Source organism: Oncorhynchus mykiss, chromosome 27 (genome assembly GCF_013265735.2).
Source record: "Oncorhynchus mykiss isolate Arlee chromosome 27, USDA_OmykA_1.1, whole genome shotgun sequence".
Classification (NCBI taxonomy): Eukaryota; Metazoa; Chordata; class Actinopteri; order Salmoniformes; family Salmonidae; genus Oncorhynchus; species Oncorhynchus mykiss.
The window spans coordinates 23,890,119-23,908,560 of NC_048591.1; the positions used below are offsets into that span (position 1 = coordinate 23,890,119).

At 40.4% G+C, this 18,442-nt stretch overlaps 1 protein-coding gene across 1 annotated transcript; it reads right to left on the minus strand.

The window, feature by feature from the left end:
- Nucleotides 1-159: 159 nt before the first annotated feature.
- On the minus strand, nt 160-17,616 carry vmp1 (vacuole membrane protein 1). The gene is made up of 12 exons (XM_021588112.2): nt 17,480-17,616; nt 16,786-16,897; nt 15,768-15,900; nt 15,552-15,642; nt 15,064-15,174; nt 8,178-8,342; nt 7,664-7,795; nt 5,884-5,964; nt 5,569-5,685; nt 4,933-4,994; nt 1,136-1,238; nt 160-995 (listed from the first exon to the last, which is right to left on the minus strand). Exons 2-12 carry the CDS (start codon nt 16,859-16,861, stop codon nt 843-845), a joined length of 1,224 nt encoding a protein of 407 aa, XP_021443787.2. The 5' UTR covers nt 16,862-16,897; nt 17,480-17,616; the 3' UTR covers nt 160-842.
- Nucleotides 17,617-18,442: the final 826 nt, after the last annotated feature.

The following is an 18,442-nucleotide window of genomic DNA, read 5'->3' on the forward strand; positions in this document are numbered from 1 at the left end:
GAATCTTGGCACTTACCTTTTGATGTTAATTCTTTGTGGTCTGAGTGCCTAAGCACTTACCTCAACAGTAGAAGATGCTCTATATACAATAACATGGGGCAAGCTTACAAGAATGGAAGCAATTGTTTAAATAGTAAGAGAAACTCAGACATGGAAACAAGAATGATTTAGGCATTTTATATATTCTGCTCAAAGACCGTCTAAATGTACAGAATAAAAATGACACTAAGTTAGCTGAGTGTAATGTTAAGTTACAAATCCTTTTTGTTCCGTTTTGGTCCAAGTTAGTTCGTCCAGATCATTCAAAATATATGTGCATACATACCGTCCCAAAAATATTTCCAGGATGTGCAAACCAATAACACATTGATCCGACTTGATATTGCTATTTCCAAGAAACACAAAATGACAGATGGTCTATTTCTGATCAACAGGACAAAACACAAGAAAATGTAACCCTGAAAATGTCCTTAGCATCATATCAGCATACACAATGTCTGAGTCCATCCATACAGTGAAAAATTTGGTACAAATCAAGTCTAGTGATTTAAGAACTGTGTTCAATGGAAGTAGGACCCTCCACCTTGCATAAGGCATTGCAGCTGGTATAGCTGCCAGCAAAACAGTTGACCTCCAGTTTCTGCTTAACTGCTCATAATATCCTATCACATATCACACACTAAACACAGATGAGGGGAAACTACAAAACCTTAAGGACAAACAAACAGTATACATCTGTAAGCACACACAATAGTGCCAGTTCAGCCTCTTAAGAATGGAAAAGGGCAAGGTTAGTTTGAGACAGAGCCGAGGGACTCAGCAGTCAGTTGGTGAGTCTCTTATCATTTGGTTTTCTCCTCAGTGTACCTCTGCTGCCGACTCTGTTGTCGTCGCTTGGCGTAGCTCTGAGCCATGGAGTTGATGATGGAGAAGATAAAGTAACAGACCATGACCAGAACCACCTTCTCAAAGACCCATGACAGCCAGTTCTCAGTCTGCACAGAGAGACATGCATACAGAGGAATATTACTCGACTAACACGAATGCATTACAATTTGTATTATCTTGGCAATCAATAAAATCACATGCTTTGTCTCGACATAGGAAGGATGGATGATGGTAATAGTGCTCTTACCGCCGGGGTGCCAGCGCCAGTGTGGTGGTGGAGTTTACTCCTCTGGGCCTCCAGGTACTCACTGAAAGGCTTCTGTATGGAGGGACCTACCCTCGGCAGAGACCTGACACAGTGGCAGGGCAAGGACATCCACAGGCAAGGGAGAGGCGAGGCGGGGGAAAAGAGGGAGGGAAAGACAGACAACATTATATCCCAGAGTACTTACCATATCAGCAGTATCCCTTCACATGGTAAAATAATGAGGCTTTGTCGAGGGAACCCTTGGTTTAAAGAGAACAGTCTATTGCTCATGATGTCAAGAGTTCCAATTTCTATGTTTCTAGTTAGGCATCAAGTCTAGCTGGGAGTTCCCACTGCCAGTGTAGTGGCTGAGAGCACACAGCAGACTGAAGTGAGGCAGTCCTCATCTCTTATTTATTCCTGAGATCCCTATAAGAAACCAGTCTGAGCCCAATAACCAGGAAGTGACTCAATATGCTGTCATCACAGCCTTATGGGTGGAAACAGATCAAACTAGGCGTGTTCATCAATATGACTGTCCATATGGGAGGAAGAGCAAAGGATTAGATCACTGTGTGGGCCCCTCAGTTCATCAGGGCTCTTTACATTATAGTTACAGGGAATGCAGACAAATTGAGTGTAAGAGAACCCTCAGACACCACAACTTGATGTACCGGAGTAACACCACAATAATTCGTAGTTGACAGTACTATACCAAAATAATTGGTATAATTTAATCAATGTATCACAACCATCATTAAATAAAATATACAAACATTTCTTAGACATGGTTACATTATTTTTTTTGTTGCAGGTGTTAATATAAACTTCATCTAAAGCTTGACTAGACAGATAATTTACTATCGGGGTAAAAAGTTAATTGGATAATTATAATTGCTGATCTTAAACAAAGGGATATGGCATGCCCATTCCCAGACTAACTTTGAGTGACTCATTCAGCCACACACAAACTGCTGCAATCACCAACAGTTCCGATTCAGCGTTCAAGCACCAGTGTAACACATAATAGCGAGTCAGACCAGTCAAACAATTGCAATGGTAGCAAGCAATTGTTCTTTCTCACGCGACTCATTTTAACTGTGAATAAGATGGCACTATAAACTGATCATTAGTTGTAAGCTTTATTTTATTTGTTCATGATGAGAAGAAATAGTCAAGGAAGAGCTGAAGATGTTAGCTTATTATGTTGGATGTGTTAAATGGAAGTGATGATTTATTTTTCTTTCATACAGTGGCTTGTGAAAAAATGTACCCCCCTTGTAATTTTTCCCTTTTTGTTGCCCTACAACCTGGAATTAAAATGTATTTTTTGTGGGTTTGTATTATTTAATTTACACAACATGCCTACCACTTTGAAGATGTTAAATGTTTTATTGTGAAACAAACAAAGACTAAAAAACTGAACTTGAGCGTGCATAACTATTCGCCCCCCCAAAGTCAATACTTTGTAGAATCACCTTTTGCAGCAATTGCAGCTGCAAGTATCTTGGGGTATATCTCTATAAGCTTGGCACATCTAGCCACTGGGAATTGTATTCCCATTCGTCGAGGCAAACCTGCTCCAGCTCCTTCAAGTTGGATGGGTTCCGCTGGTGTACCGCAATATTTAAGTCATACCACAGATTCTTAATTGGATTGAGGTCTGGGCTTTGACTAGGCCATTCCAAGACGTTTAAATGTTTCCCCTTAAACCACTCAAGTGTTGCTTTAGCAGTATGCTTAGGGTCATTGTCCTGCTGGAAGTTGAACCTGTCCCAGTCTCTTTGGACTGAAACAGGTTTCCCTCAAGAATTACCCTGTATTTAGCGCCGTCCATCATTCCTTCAATTCTGACCAGTTTCCCAGTCCCTGCAGATGAAAAACATCTCCACAGCATGATGCTGCTACCACCATGCTTCACTGTGGGGATGGTGTTCTCGGGGTGATGAGGTGTTGAGTTTGCGCCAGACATAGCGTTTTTCTTGATGCCCTAAAAGCTATATTTTTGTCTAATCTGACCGGAGTACCTTCCATATGTTAGGGGAGTCTCCCACATGCCTTTTGGTGAACACCAAACATGTATGCTTATTGTTTTCTTTAAGCAATGGCTTTTTTCTGACCATTCTTCCGTAAAGCCCAGCTCTGTGGAGTGTACGGCTTAAAGTGGTCCTATGGACAGACACTCCAATCTCCGCTGTGGAGCTTTGCATCTCCTTCAGGTTCGCTTTGTTGCCTCTCTGATTAATGCCCTCCTTGCCTGGTCTGTGAGTTTGGGTGGGCGGCCTTCTCTTGGCAGGTTTGATGTGGTGCTATATTCTTTCAATTTTTTAATAATGATTTAAAGTGGTGCTCCGTGGGATGTTCAAAGTTTCAGATGTTTTTTTATAACCCAACCCTGATCTGTACTTCTCCACAACTTTGTCCCTGACCTGTTTGGAGAGATCCTTGGTCTTCATAGTGCCGCTTGCTTGGTGGTTCCCCTTGCTTAGTGGTATTGCAGATGCTGGGGCTTCCAGAACAGGTGTATATATACTGAGATCATGTCACACTTAGATTGCACACAGGGGAACTTTATTTAACTAATTATGTGATTTCTGAAGGTAATTAGTTGCACCATATCTTATTTAGGGGCTTTATAGCAAAGGGGGTGAATACATATGCACGCACCACTTTTACATTTTTTATTTAAGCAATTGTTTCCCGTTCACTTCATCAATTTGGACTATTTTGTGTATGTCCATTACACGAAATCCATTTAAATTGTAATGCAACAAAAGGAAAAACACAATGTGGGACAAATACTTTTGCAAGGCACTGTACATCCTGCAGTTATTGTTTCCCTGCTGCTGTCAGGGAGATTCTGGTTCAGTCAAAGCTAAACTGCTGTGAGTCAGAACAGATTCCATCTGATAGGTGGTCAGCCAGCCATGTGGGGAATTGGTTTGCGTGTAAGGGAAATACCCTTAAAGGTAAACACACACATCTGACTTTGATGTTAAGCTTTTATGATAGTATTTGATCCAACCCCCCCCCCCTCAAGTCACTTGTCTGTAAGAGCATTTTTACATCATTGTATGAAGCAAGGAACCACTTTACAAAATGCATTACTATCTTTTTCACCATTGAAACAGACAAATGTAGGCTACACTCTACATATTCAAGCCTGTCTCAAAATACAACACTGCCCCTTTAAGGCTCTCTTGGAGGATGGTTGACCACCCTGGTAGCAAATAAAATACTGCAACGTTACAATTACAACAAAATACTTGGTCTTTATAAAATAATTCCCTCCAGGGCTTGAAATTAAGGGTGTCCCGTCGACAAATACTTTATGTCTACGGTACAGAACAGACTCATGGACAGTTCTGGGAAGATTCATACTACTGCACAAAATTTTAAAAAGCAATGATGCTGATGCAACAGATCAGACAGTTTAGCTTAGAATGTTGATACAGTAGTTTTATTTCTTCATATTATAATGTCAACAATGTGCAGATGGCTGTAGGCTGTGCGCAAATGTTCCAAAATGCAATTAGTGGGAAAACACAGCTGACTACATAGAACATGAGAAAAATGCTGGTTTCAATGGCATAGGCTATTAGACCCAAGTGTTTATAAAATAATTCCCATGGTCTTATTTTGGTTAGGCTACTTTGAAAAACAGTTTTAAACAATTCATTTAAACACATTTTTATTTTTTACTTAACAAGAGGACAAGCATCCATGTTGAGCCCCTGCCCCCCAGTAAAGCACCTCTCTCTTCATCTATACGTATACATTAACAGACACATACTCACCCGATCAGAGACACCATCTGTTCCACTATGTGCTTGCTGAACGTTATAATAACAAACAGTTTCTGTGGGAAGACAAATGAATCAACTGGGTGATTAGTGATCAGTCTCGGTCAGAGACAGTGAGACCCTGAGTCGCCATCTGCACTGAGTTGGGGAACATATCCTATGAACACAGTGACACATGCCATCCCAGCCAAATCTGGACAGTAAAAGACCCATGAGGTCTGAGGGAGAAGCACAAAGCCTCCCCCGGACCCTGGTCCTCCTCAACCCTGGAGTGCTTTGTCAGAACTGGTGAGATCACTGGCTGCTACCACGGAGATTAATTGGTCTGGTTAGACGGCTCAGCTCTCACCACCACGACTCACAGAGAGACACAGTCAGTCTCTCACCGTCTGGGAGTAGATTAGTCACTGTGGAAGACTCAACAATAAAGCCTACAATTAAGAGTTTTATCTAGTTTGCAAAAAGCAATGGCTCTCATTAAAGTGCTCTCCATACTCCTTTCATCTGGAATGGTCTTCTACAGCAGCACTAGAAGTACTTCAACACACAGACACCATGGAATTACAGCCAACTGAACATATTCTGACATTGTCTGAATGTCTAATTGGTTAGTACAACTAAAATATTTACTTGTATGTGCATCTTGACGATGGCTTTCCCAATAAGCGTCGCTCCAAAGAAGGTCCAAAATGGTACCAGGAAGTGGCCACATGTTATACCAGCCAGGTCAAACAGAGGATTAGGTATCTGAAAGACAGGTCATAACATGTGAAAATATATCCTGTAATAGAGGAATGCATTTGAATTCTACCTTCATTGCCATAACTTCATTGCAACCAACATCAACATTCAGTGATGCGCTTTAATAATAAAGGCCTCAACTTTAAAAAACAGTATAAGATAACAGAGTGCACGTCAAGTCATCAAATGTAGGCTTGGACTTACCGAGGCGCAGGCTAGAATCCCAAAGAATCCCACTTTCTGCACCATGTTCTGAACGCCCAGTTTTGCTCTTGTGACAAAATCCTGGAAACATAATTCAACAGTTTATTATCAAATATTACATTTATGCTTAACACATTAACAAACCATTTCTTCAATAATATCAATACCATGATATATAACCAAACCGAAAAACAAGTCTAATGTAATTCTGAAAAGGGTGTTACTTGATAAAGAATGCATGTAGTATAACAAACGCTATCAGATGGGCTATTATCTTTTCCTTTGATCTCTTTAAGCAGCTCTGCTAAAAGTCCAAGCCAAGAGTTGTTGGCAAAGAACTGTTGAACTCTTATGATCTGATTGATATACACTACATCAAAATCAATGACGTCTTCAGTGATAATGTGTCAACCCTTGCCCTAAAACTATTCCGTTGTAACCGTCAGGTCAAAAGCATCTGACATGAATCTGTATATCGAGACCTTAGGACTTACAAGGTTCCACCTGACATTTGTCAAGAAGGAGTTATTCATATAGAGTTGTTCTTTAGGAAGTCCTTCACATGTGACATATGTGAGATGTGAAAAAGTCAATTTACAATGAAAAGATCTGAACCTGTGCAAACACCTTTGAACTTGGTGCTATAAAGGTTATATCTGCAATCCAATCACACAGAGCTGGGTTGTCAATAAAAAAGAATGTATGTCGATGTACTTTTTGAATCATGAAAGAGGAAGAAGACATCACAAAACAGTCTGGGACTTGAAAAATACTCATCTCAATACCATACAATTTGCAGATAGAACCTTTCAGTACCAAGTCCTTTGTTCATATCACAGGTTATGGTCCTCTTTTGCAAGTACTTTTTTTCACCACTTTTTCAGAAAAATGGCCATCACTTAAGCCCTTCATGGCAAACATAAATACATGTGCCTTAAGGCATGTTTAAGAACCATTTGAGAGGCATTGTTTTTGTCTTGTTAGATATCAATATGAAAACCTTCTAAAAATAAATAAATAATAATTAACCTTTATCTGAACTAGGTAAGTCAGTTAAGAACAACTTCTTATTTACGATGGCCTAGGAACAGTGGGTTAACTGCCTTGTTCAGGGGCAGAATTACATTTTTAGCTTGTCAGCTCGGGGATTCAATCCAGCAACCTTTCGGTTACTGGCTCAACGCTCTAATCACTAGACGACCTGCCACCCCTTAATGGAAGGAGTATTTCACTAAAACTACAAACATACCACATTTTATTGATAACTAGCAAGTAGTTTCCTGAGTTTGGGTGTCAGAGACCAGAAAAATGTATCAGTTTACTCATCCAGAGCTAAGCTTTAGCAATGTTGCTAGTTCTGCATTGGATATAGTGTATTTGTCATTTTAGTGAACTAGCTTAGTTAGCAATCTAATCTAAGGGGTAGGCACTGGTTGTCATGTCAGTAGCCTGTTCACATTGCCTGTCCTTCAATTGAAAGGATCATGAAAGAAAGACCTTAAGGATGATTAAAGGGGAGCTTGTTTCACCGTGACTCACTCCACTAGCAACTGTTACTGGAAATGGTGGGAGGGGCTTTCAGAAAAGTCATGTGACAACTGGAGACCAATCACAGGCCAGATAGAGAAGTCAGTAGATAGTGATGGACAGTTAGGTAGAGTTCCATCCCCAAATAAAATACTGAATGAGAGTTTATAAGACTACAGAGACTTGGGTGGAATGGGGCATTCAAGAGGCAGGCTACTACACTGTGAGAGGGGAGGACAGAGTCCCCACTCACCTGAGCAGTCTGTGCCTGCTCCAGCATCTCCTCAAACTCCTCATAGTCTTCGTCGTCTGGGTCTGCTCCAGATGCCCTGGCTGCTCGGGCCATGAAGTAGGGGGGCAACTCCCCAATAGCTGTACCTGCACCCTGGAGAGACAGTCACACACTGGTTTAGTTTAGCACTGGTTCATACCAGAGTCAAGCATAGCTCTATGGTCTCTCACTACTAGATAATCTCTTCGGTGAGGTTACGTGAGGTCAACTGAAGACTACCATTGTTGATCCCTCAAGATGCCCCGACTGTTCTAAACCCAAAGGAGCGGTTTCCCCAGGCACAGATTAAGTCCTGGACCAAAAAATAAAAACGTTTTAAAAATGGACATTCCCCATTGAGCTTGCTTTTTTTTGTCCAGGACTAGGCTTAATCTGTGTCCGGGAAACCACCCAATAGAGTTCACTAGAACGTTGAGCCTAGACTTTAGGTTAATTATACTTATTTTTGCCATTGAAGACAGACGTGTTTACTCACCCACATACAGGCTTCCAGGCGGACCTTTGAGACAATGGACCAGAGTGAGATGCTGCCCTCCACTCCTCCCTCTGGACAGATGATCTGGTCTGGGTAGGGGGGCTCGGGGAAGTCTGTAGAACCACACTCGTACGCAGCCAGGGTGACTGATGCTATGTGTGGACCCTGAGAGCCAGAGGATGGATATTCTTTAATTCAACTGAACATGTACAGTTGACACACACTAGATATGGGATGATAAACAGAAAATTACCGACACCACCTTCTTACCGAAGCATTTAGCTTAATTTGTTGATTTTGCTACACAACAATGCAATCTGAGAAGCACATGACCTTTGCTCAAAATGCTATTGCGGGACAAAGACCATTTTCAAAGCAACTACTGTTCTAGTTACAGAGGAGAGTCCCAGCTTTCTGTGAGTATGCCAATGCGTTTCTCACCTCCTAATATTGAGTTCATAATATTGAGTCCACTTTACAACCGGTGTAGGCTTTAGTTAGTATGGTTTTGATGCGCCCGCAGAGCCCAGTGCGCCATTTGCCTACATCAAGTAGCATAGGCCTAGTGCTGGAAAGTGTTTGTAGGACATTAGACTACATTTACTGATAGTCATGTAGACTAATCGATGAATCTATCTAGCTACAATAGCATATTTAGAGTTTTGAGTTCCCACTTCCTCAGCTGGTGAATAATAGCATCTACAAAGATGTCAGCAGATTCTCTACAGAGGCAAAAATAAATCTGATAATTTCAGATCCTATTTTGACAGGTTGTACATCAAAATATCAATCATGCATTTGCTGGATATGTTAGATGAAATCATAGGCTACCACCTCAGTTGTCTTACTTGGCACTGGAAAAATACGTTTTGAGCCGTATCGCTAATGTAAAGTAACTGTCAAAAAAACAAAACAATTGGTTGTAATCGAGCAAAATAGTTACATTTAATAGCAATATTACTTTTTGTACACAGCTCTAGCACTTACCCCCCAAAAAATAGTGTTGTTATTTTTTGCTGATTTATTGTTATTGGTTTTTAAAAAATGGGTCAATTTATTGCGATATGGATTTTTGTCCATGTCGCCCAGCTTTAGCCACCTGGCTTCAGTAACAAGTAAGGGCAGTCAGGGAACCTGAAACCACAACACAGGAAGCCTAGTATGCCATATCCTATTGAGATACCAAAGTGACAAGAGATAGACAGAAGACAATTAGTCAGTGCTGATCCCCATAGCTCTCCTAGAGAAAGCGAGCGGACATGCTGGGGAGTCTTCTTTTCACAATACGGGTTCACAAGGTCTCAATCCCTGCCTTTCCTTTCCTTCCATTACAAATCCATACTCGTTTCGCCATGATGATGAGTCAATGATAACAAAACAATACCTTTTCATTATTTGGAAAGAAATAATCCACAAAAAACAGCAAATGAAATGCACGGTGGCCATTGCCTTGAATGTTTAGCAAAATAAGAAGAACAGTCCCTACATTTCCATCTGAATCCAGCATTACCAGACTCATGAATCATACAATTATGCTTGTAACCCCCAGCTGAATGGGAGCATGGTCTCTGCTCCTTACTATGGGGCATCTAATTCTTTAGGTCTGAGGTAAATCCATAGCAGCTCTTTAGAGGGCAGATGTTTCTGGCACCATTCAACTTGGGACTTTCCAACATGTTGACCTTACCTCAGTATGGTAAAGTGTGCACATAGCCTAACTATTTTATCAGGGAGCACAACCTCACCATTCTCCAGATAGTAGGAGGATATATTGTTTTTAAGTGGAGAGTACAAAAAAACAGTTAAGCAAGCACTCTCTCATATCAGCACATATTTACACAAGTGGTTGATATTTTAGTGATGCCTTGATTGAAATATAAAGCAAACATACTGGTAATAGCCAAATGAACATTTGTACAATACAAAGTAGGCCAACCGCTATAGAAATCATGACATTGCATCTTTGAATGAATATAGCATCATTTAAGTGTTTATAAGTTGCATTAGACAAAATGGGGCCTACCACTATACAAATCATGATACTGACACTGTCTTTATGAATTCATATTGAATAATTTGAGTGTTTGTAAGTTGCATTAAAGAGCTACAGTTTCTCATTTTGGAAAAGATGACTGAAAGCTGATGGAAATAACCACGCTCACACTGAGTGGGGAGATGTAGGAAAGGGAATAAGGTCATACACACGTCTAGGGGAGATGACACGTCATGAGGTCAACGCCACCAACACTACCAGAGGCTGTGGTTTACAGGCCTGTCTCTACTAGTGGGTTTAGGTAGTATTTAGTGAAGAAAATTGGTCGTTAGGCATAGAATTGGAAGGACTATCAAAGTAAATTGTATTTCCAAAGCAGTTATTTCAAAAGTTTAGTAGAAACCGTGCAATTTCCCATTTGTAAATGTGGAGCTGTTGACTCAAGGGTATCTACATCATAAGATCTAGTGAACAATGGCCACCTCACTGAAGAAAATGGGGACCTCGGCAGAATCACTTCCTTGTCTTCGTCACAGTTGAATGCTTCATTTCACCACAGCCAAGATGGATGTCACAAACACATCACACAGTGAGGAAGGAGCGTGACTCAACCACAGTCACACTATGATCACTCATCAGGAACTAGGGCTGTGGTGGTCATGAAATTGTCGGACGGTAATTATCATGCAAATAACTTCCGTTCCATACTATCCCAAAGATGGCTTATTGGGTTGAGGTCTGGGGACTGCGCTGGCCACTCAAGTAAACAGAACTTGCTGTCATGTTCCATGCAATGTCAAACGAACGTCATTACCATCACAATAAACTTAAAACGGGAGGCAACTGTCATAATATAATTGGCTTAACAGCCAATGTGTATTATTCAAGTCATAAATTGACTCTTGCGGCAGGTAGCCTAGTGGTTAGAGCGTTGGACTAGGAACTGAAAGGCTGCAAGATCGAATCCCCGAGCTGACAGGGTAAAAATCAAGGCAGTTAACCCACTGTTCCTAGGCCATCATTGAAAATAAGAATATGTTCTTAATAAAGGTAAAATACAAATAAAATAGCTGGACTGAAAACTCAATGTTTGAAAAATGTCAAAGTATGCTTGTCTGTCTGACAATGGAGCCTTCAAAAGGGGGCATTGCGATTCCTCCTAGTTGTGGACGTCCCCAATGAAATGCATGACATCCGGCGTAACAGTGTACTTATTGGTAATGTGAACGAGGCTTAAGTCTGCAACTCAAATGATTTTAAAAAGTTCCATGAAAGTCATGAACTCTGCTCTGTTTCTGGCGCAGGCTACACACACTTCAGTCTCTAATTCACAATTTGACAAGCACTTGATAATATTCTCACCTATCAGACTATTCTTAATAGAGGTTGACCGATTAATTAGGGTCGATTTCAAGTTTTCATAACAATCGGAAATTGGTATTTTTGGACACCAATTTGGCCGATTTAAATATATATATATATATATTTTTTTTTACACCTTTATTTATCCTTTATTTAACTAGGCAAGTCAGTTAAAAACATACTTATTTTCAATGACTTCAATGATTTTTACCTTGTCAGCTCGGGGATTCAATCTTGCAACCTTACAGTTAACTAGTCCAACGCTCTAACCACCTGCCTCTCATTGCACTCCACGAGGAGACTGCCTGTTACGCGAATGCAGTAAGAAGCCACGGTAAGTTGCTAGCTAGCATTAAACTTGTCTTTAAAAAAACAATCAATCAATCATAATCACTAGTTAACTACACATGGTTGATGATATTACTAGTTTATCTAGCGTGTCCTGCGTTGCATATAATCGATGCGATTCGCGAAAAAGGACTGTCTTGCTCCAATGTGTAACTAACCATAAACATCAATGACTTTCTTAAAATCAATACACAAGTATATATTTTTAAACCTGCATATTTAGTTAATATTGCCTGCTAACCTGGCTCGTTGCGAACTCTGTGAAGATTATTTATTCCGAACAAAGACAGCCAACTTCGCCAAACGGGGGATGATTTAACAAAAGCGCATTTGCCAAAAAAGCACAATCGTTGCACGACTGTACCTAACCATACATCGAAGGGGCTGTATTGGAGCGGGTCGAGAGTTTCAAGTACCTTGGTGTCCACATCACCAATGAACTATCATGGTCCAAACACACTAAGACACTCGTGAAGAGGGCACGGCAAAACCTTTTCCCCCTCAGGAGACTTAAAATAATTTTGCATGGGTCCCCAGATCCTCAAAAAGTTATACAGCTGCACCATCGAGAGCATCCTGACCGGTTGCATCACCGCCTGGTATGGCAACTGCTCGGCATCTGACAGTAAGGCGCTACAGGGGGTAGTGTGTACGGCCCAGTACATCACTGGCGCCAAGCTTCCTGCCATCCAGGACCTACATAATAGGTGGTGTCAGAGGAAAGCCCATAATCGTCAGAGACTCCAGTCACCCAAGTTATAGACTGTGATCTCTGCTACCACATGGCAAGCGATACCGGAGCACCAAGTCTAGGACCAAAATGCTCCTTAACAGCATCTACCCCCAAGCCATAAGACTGCTGAACAACTAATCAAATGGCCACTAATCAAATGGCTATTTACATTGACACCCCCCCATGCAGTCACTTCACCCCTACCTACAAATTACCTCAACTAACCTGTACCCCCGCACATTGACTCGGTACCGGTACCCCCTGTATATAGCATTGTTATTGTTATTTTATTGTGTTACTTTTTATCTTTAGTTTATTTGGTAAATATTTGAACTCTTCTTGAACTGCACTGTTGGTTAGGGGCTTGTAAGTAAGCATTTCACGGTAACCTATATTCGGCGCATGTGACAAAAAGTTTGATTTGATTAGAATTTAAATATGGTCTTTAAATGTAGCCTACTAATTTTAACACAAGTGTATAAAACAGCCTCCATTTGTCGGGGTGTAGACTCTACAAGGTGTTGAAAGCGTTCCACAGGGATGCTGGCTCATGTTGACTCCAATGCTTCCCACAGTTGTGTCAAGTTGCTGGACCATTTTTGTGAAAAACTCAGCAGCGTTGCAGTTCTTCATATAAACCAGCGCGCCTGGCACCTACTGCCATATCTCGTTCAAAGGCACTTAAATATTTTGTCTTACCCATTCACCCTCAATGGAACACATACACAATCCATGTCTCAATTGTCTCAAGGCTTAAAAATCCTTCTTTAATTAACCTGTCTCCTTAAAAAAAAATATATATATATATATATATATATATATATATATATATATATTTTTTTTTTTTAAAGGCCCCCCCAATTTAAAAAAAATAATATAGCCTGCGCTCGAATAGCAAATGGAGGAAGCTCTTCCCTCAGTCTCTCATTCACAATTTGAATTAGCAATAAGAATTGAGCAATAAATAGCAGCACAAGAAAGCTTGGATCCTCTTTTAAAATAGTGGTCAGTCAAAACTCTTTACATACATGATTGTGCAATGACTGGGTTTATAACAGTGTCACTAGACTCTGTAGTTGGTAGGCTCTCCAACTCTGTTCCAGGAATCCTAGGCCTATAGGTTATGCTTAGAGTTATTTTCCATTTTAGTTGTGATACGAACCTTGTCAAAACATATCGGCTAGGATACATGATGAATGCGACTATGATTTGAAAAAGTTGCAAAAACTGTCTTCCCTTAGACTGCACACGCTGGCCATCATTCACAAGTGATTATTATTATTTCACACTATTCTCAATTTAATTTTGTCTTTACATATGCCAAATAATGTGTGTGAAATTAGTTTTGATTTAGAATGGGCCATTATCAAGCACCTGTAGGAACAGGGGGGAAAAAAAGATGTCATAGTGAATGGAGGACACTTTTCCCGTGGTTAATTTTCATGCCAGATAATCTACTCCGGTTGTAAAATAAGCAATGTGTTTAATATTAGGGAAGTTGAGAAATAAATATAGTAGGCTAGCCTATAGAAAGCTGATAGGATCCCCTTCAATAGAGGCCATCAAAATTATTTTTTGCATAGCCTATAGAAATGTTGCACATCATGGGCTTATAGGAACACTTATTCCATTCTATGCATCAACCAGCTATGAGGAGCTGGCTCTCGCTGCGCAACAGGTGATCCTATTCTGCTCAAACTCAATGTCAGGGCTCTCTTTCAGTGTTTGATTAGATTTTCGATTGCATTTGCATTGATGTGAGAGTGATTATAGGAACAGATCGCTGAGTACCAGGTCATTAGCAACCGGCCGTTAGCAAGTTTGGTAGGCTACTAATGACCATCGGTGGCATCAGAGAGCAAGTTTTGGAGAAACCTAGTTACCGTGACTCAACTGTCACATGGAATTTGAATCCGGGTGTAGCGGTAATACGGTCACTGTAACAGCCCTAATCAGGGCCCAGTTTTTCAAAAGTTATCTATTTGGACTTAGTCCAGATAGATAACCTTTGAAAAACTGTGCCTAGAGGTGAAAGGCAGATCCTATGGAGAACTGAACACACAAATAATGAGATAGGAAGTGAGGCCACCCACTGGACAAACTGTGGATATGTATTACATTTCTGGTAGTGGTCAGCGTTAAACATCACTCAGATGATGAAAATAACCTGTGCACAAAATATGTCCCTCTTGCTCAAAGAGGACAAAGACAAGCCTGTCAACTAATTCACCGTAACTATATATTTTTGTATCCATTGTGCCAGTTATGGAACAACAAGCAGAGCTAACAGCCTCACAAAAATATCCAATGTCACATACTGTGCCAGCATTCTCAAATAAGTAATTACTACAGAGATACAGCAGGCTTTTCCACTGTCTGAGCGTGACAAGTTAGCTTATGTTTTTGTTGGCACAGCGGACAGGCAAGGGAAGGGTGGTTATCTTACTTACCAGGTATAGTAGGAAGGTATGTAGGCCAGTCCCAAGGCCTACTGAGGACAGGATGCCCAAACCTACCCAGTAGGCACACCACAGGAACCTCTTCTCCAGGTACTGCACATACTGCAAAGGAGAACAGACAGGAGGGGGAAAGAGAAGTAGAGAGAGTTTAAGGCTTTTGCATGGACATAGATAGCCATAACATACTGCAAAATACATTTATCCTTTGGAGAGAACATTGGTAACCTATGTTATGCTAAGGATAGTGGTGGAAAAAGAGGAATTGTAAAAATTGTACACCATAATATCAACATATAAACTACGTTACATCCAATGTATTGGCCTGAGCCTCAAGCAAAAAATGTTGTCTCCTCAGATGACCTTTCCTCTAGAAATGCTGTGTATCTGAATGAACAGTTACTTATCTTTAACCATTAAACATCTCAAATAAATCAATTACAGAGGAGGTGATAGAGGTTTCTTTTTCTCTCCTTCCTTACCTTCTGGTGTGCTCCCTCAGTGGAGTAGGCAAGGGAGAAGAGTGAACACAATACCAGGATCAAGAACACTGTACCCCTTCTTTGCCATAACCTATAGAGGGGAGAAGTAAACAGTTTATTAGGTACAACTATTTAATGACTAGACTGGCAAACTGAAAAAAAGCTTTCAATTGAACAGTTGATTTCTAGTTTTACTGTTAAGTAGTGGTGGTTTACTTTAATGTCCATTCCTTTAGTGTGATGAAGGTTTCCAAGAGGAAGTAGTTTAGTGTGACGATAGGCCTCCTCCACAGCACCAGAGCGAGACGCTCCTCCCGATCTTTCTGCCTCCTCTCACTCACCGCAGAGTCTGTAGATACCGGAGCACACTCTTGAGGTCAGACTAACTTATAAAGTGGGATAGTTTAAAAAAAGCTACTGCAATATCCAATTATTTTGCTGGACACCAGGCAGTGACACAGGAAAGCCCTAAAAATTGTCAAAGACTCCAGTCACCCTAGTCAAAGACTGTTCTCTCTGCTACCGCATGGCAAGCAGTACCGGAGTGCCAAGTCTAAGAGGCTTCTAAAACAGCTTTTACACCCAAGCCGTAATACTCCTGAACATCGAATCAAATGGCTACCCAGACTATTTGCATTCCCCCCCCCCCCCCCCCCTTTACACTGCTGCTGCTCTCTGTTATTATCTATGCAGTCACTTTAATTTTACCTACATGTACATACTACCTCATTTGTAGCATCGCTATTGTTATCTACTGCTGCTCTTTAATTATTTGTTACTTTTATTTGTTACTTTTTTGTTGTATTTTCTTAAAACTGCATTGTTGATTAAGGGCTTGTAAGTAAGCATTTCACTGTAAGGTACACCTGTGGTATTCGGCGAATGTGACAAATACAATTTAATTTGACATAAGACTCTCGTGACTTTGACAAAGTCATGTGACTGTCTAGGCCTAAGTAGGAACATAAAACTAGCAATTGGTGGTGTTCTATAGTCTAGACATTTTAATCATTTAGTAGTTAATTAACTATGGAATAAGTTAGTACCCAACAGCTTGGGACCATTCTGGCAATACTGGAATGTTGCAAGAAGAACTGCCAAGATAATATTTTTTTGCAGTTGCTGCTTACCAATAGCAACACACACCATTCTCCTTCCTTGGTAAAACTGTTTATCTTTTCTCCATAAAAACACAGCCTAATGCTGGTTCACTTGGAAAAGTTTCAAAACCAACCTGCAAAATGTCCATTCTGTTTGTCTTTGGTTCCTCGCTTCTGTGGTTGTTCACAGCTTGCCCCATTCTTTGCCATCTCATTCACTGTTGAATTTTTTTAGGGTTTTGGCCTCTGTCAACGGTAGAAAGCACATTAGCTAGTTATTGCTTGTCACTAAATGACAGCTAGTGGAAGATGTTGCCACACGCTAAAGTTAGCTTGCCAACCGGCATACAAGCTAACAAACAGCTGATAACAAGTAACCCTTATTCACGACTCAAACTCCATTGGAATACATTGACCGGCTGTATAAACCACCATGGGTTTTCAAGAACTAGCTAGCAAGTGACGTTAAAGTGTGTAATATCACTCTCTTAGCAAGCTGGCTGGCTGGAGTGAGTTTATAAAAACATAGTTAGCTACAATTAATTGTTCAATGCTTATAACTATGAATAACGGATTATTAACTACAGTAACCCATTGCATGTTGACGTCGCTAGTTGGCCAGATAGCTAGCCACTTAGCTAGACAGAGCTAACGACACTGTGGGAATAGTTTAGGCTACAACAACCATGGAAACATGTTAGGATCTAGTTACTTCAGTTGTTGTGTTGACTGTAATGCCACAACTCTGTTCACATTCGAAAATGATACATATTCTAGACAAATATAAATGTGTTAGTCACACAAATTGAATTAAATGAGCTGTCATACCTCCGAATCTTCTTCCTGGAGGAATGTTCTTCTTCTATGGTATATTTGGCGATCGCACAACTTCATGTGTATCCCGCCACCTACTGTGCGGGGTGGAAACAGGATTCCCAAAAATGTAACAAAATACTAACAAAATACTTTTGCCACCTTTGTCTCCTTCACCCTTACAGGGCACTCCAGGAACTCCTAAAACAACAAGACCGACAGACTTTCTTCTTTTTCTCCATTCATCGAGCGGGTCAGATGCTCAGCACCAACCACCAATGTTGGGGAGTACAAAAAATTACTGTAATTGTAATCCGTTACGTTACCAGCAAAAATATTGTAATCAGATTACATATACTATATGTCTATAGCAAATGCAGCAAATGGCATTCAATTTTCACATTCCATGGCACAGCATTTATTTTTCAACTCGAATCAATGAGCCCAATCAGTCCTCCATGACAACAACATCATAAACAACACAGTAGGGCTGGCTAATAAGTCCTTTGTTTTGGGTTTATGCTCAGGTAAAACAATTTGGCTAATCTATACTTCCATATTTCCAAGTCCTATTCTTGAAGCTCAAGGGGTATAATATTTATTGGAATGACTGGAATTCTGATAGACTTTGGTGTAATGTAAAGATATTATTTAATCGTATAATTATGTTGTAGAAAGTGATGGGTTAGAAAAAGCCCACATAACCAATCCATAAATTAAAATTTAACATCCATATACAGTCTGGCCAGCTATGTAAACTTTAACATTGATTTATCCTGCAATAGATATCGTTCAGTTGGTAACATACATTTTGTCATCTTCGAATGCCTCTTAAGTGAAAAGTAATCTAAAAGTAACTGAATGTAATCAGATTACATTACTGGGTTTGGGTAATCCAAAAGTTAAGTTACCGATTACAATTTTGGACAGGTAACTAGTAATTGTGACCGATTACATTTAGAAAGTAACCTACCCAAC

Excerpts from the sequence above, each read along its gene's own strand:
- vmp1 (XM_021588112.2), bottom strand. The coding sequence starts at position 16,861 with ATGGCAAAGAATGGGGCAAGCTGTGAACAACCACAGAAGCGAGGAACC. Across the intron at positions 5,965-7,663 it reads AGCAGGCACAGACTGCTCAG|GATTTTGTCACAAGAGCAAA; the intron begins GTGAGTGGGGAC and ends TTATGTTTCCAG. Across the intron at positions 996-1,135 it reads CTGGCGCTGGCACCCCGGCG|ACTGAGAACTGGCTGTCATG; the intron begins GTAAGAGCACTA and ends CTCTCTGTGCAG.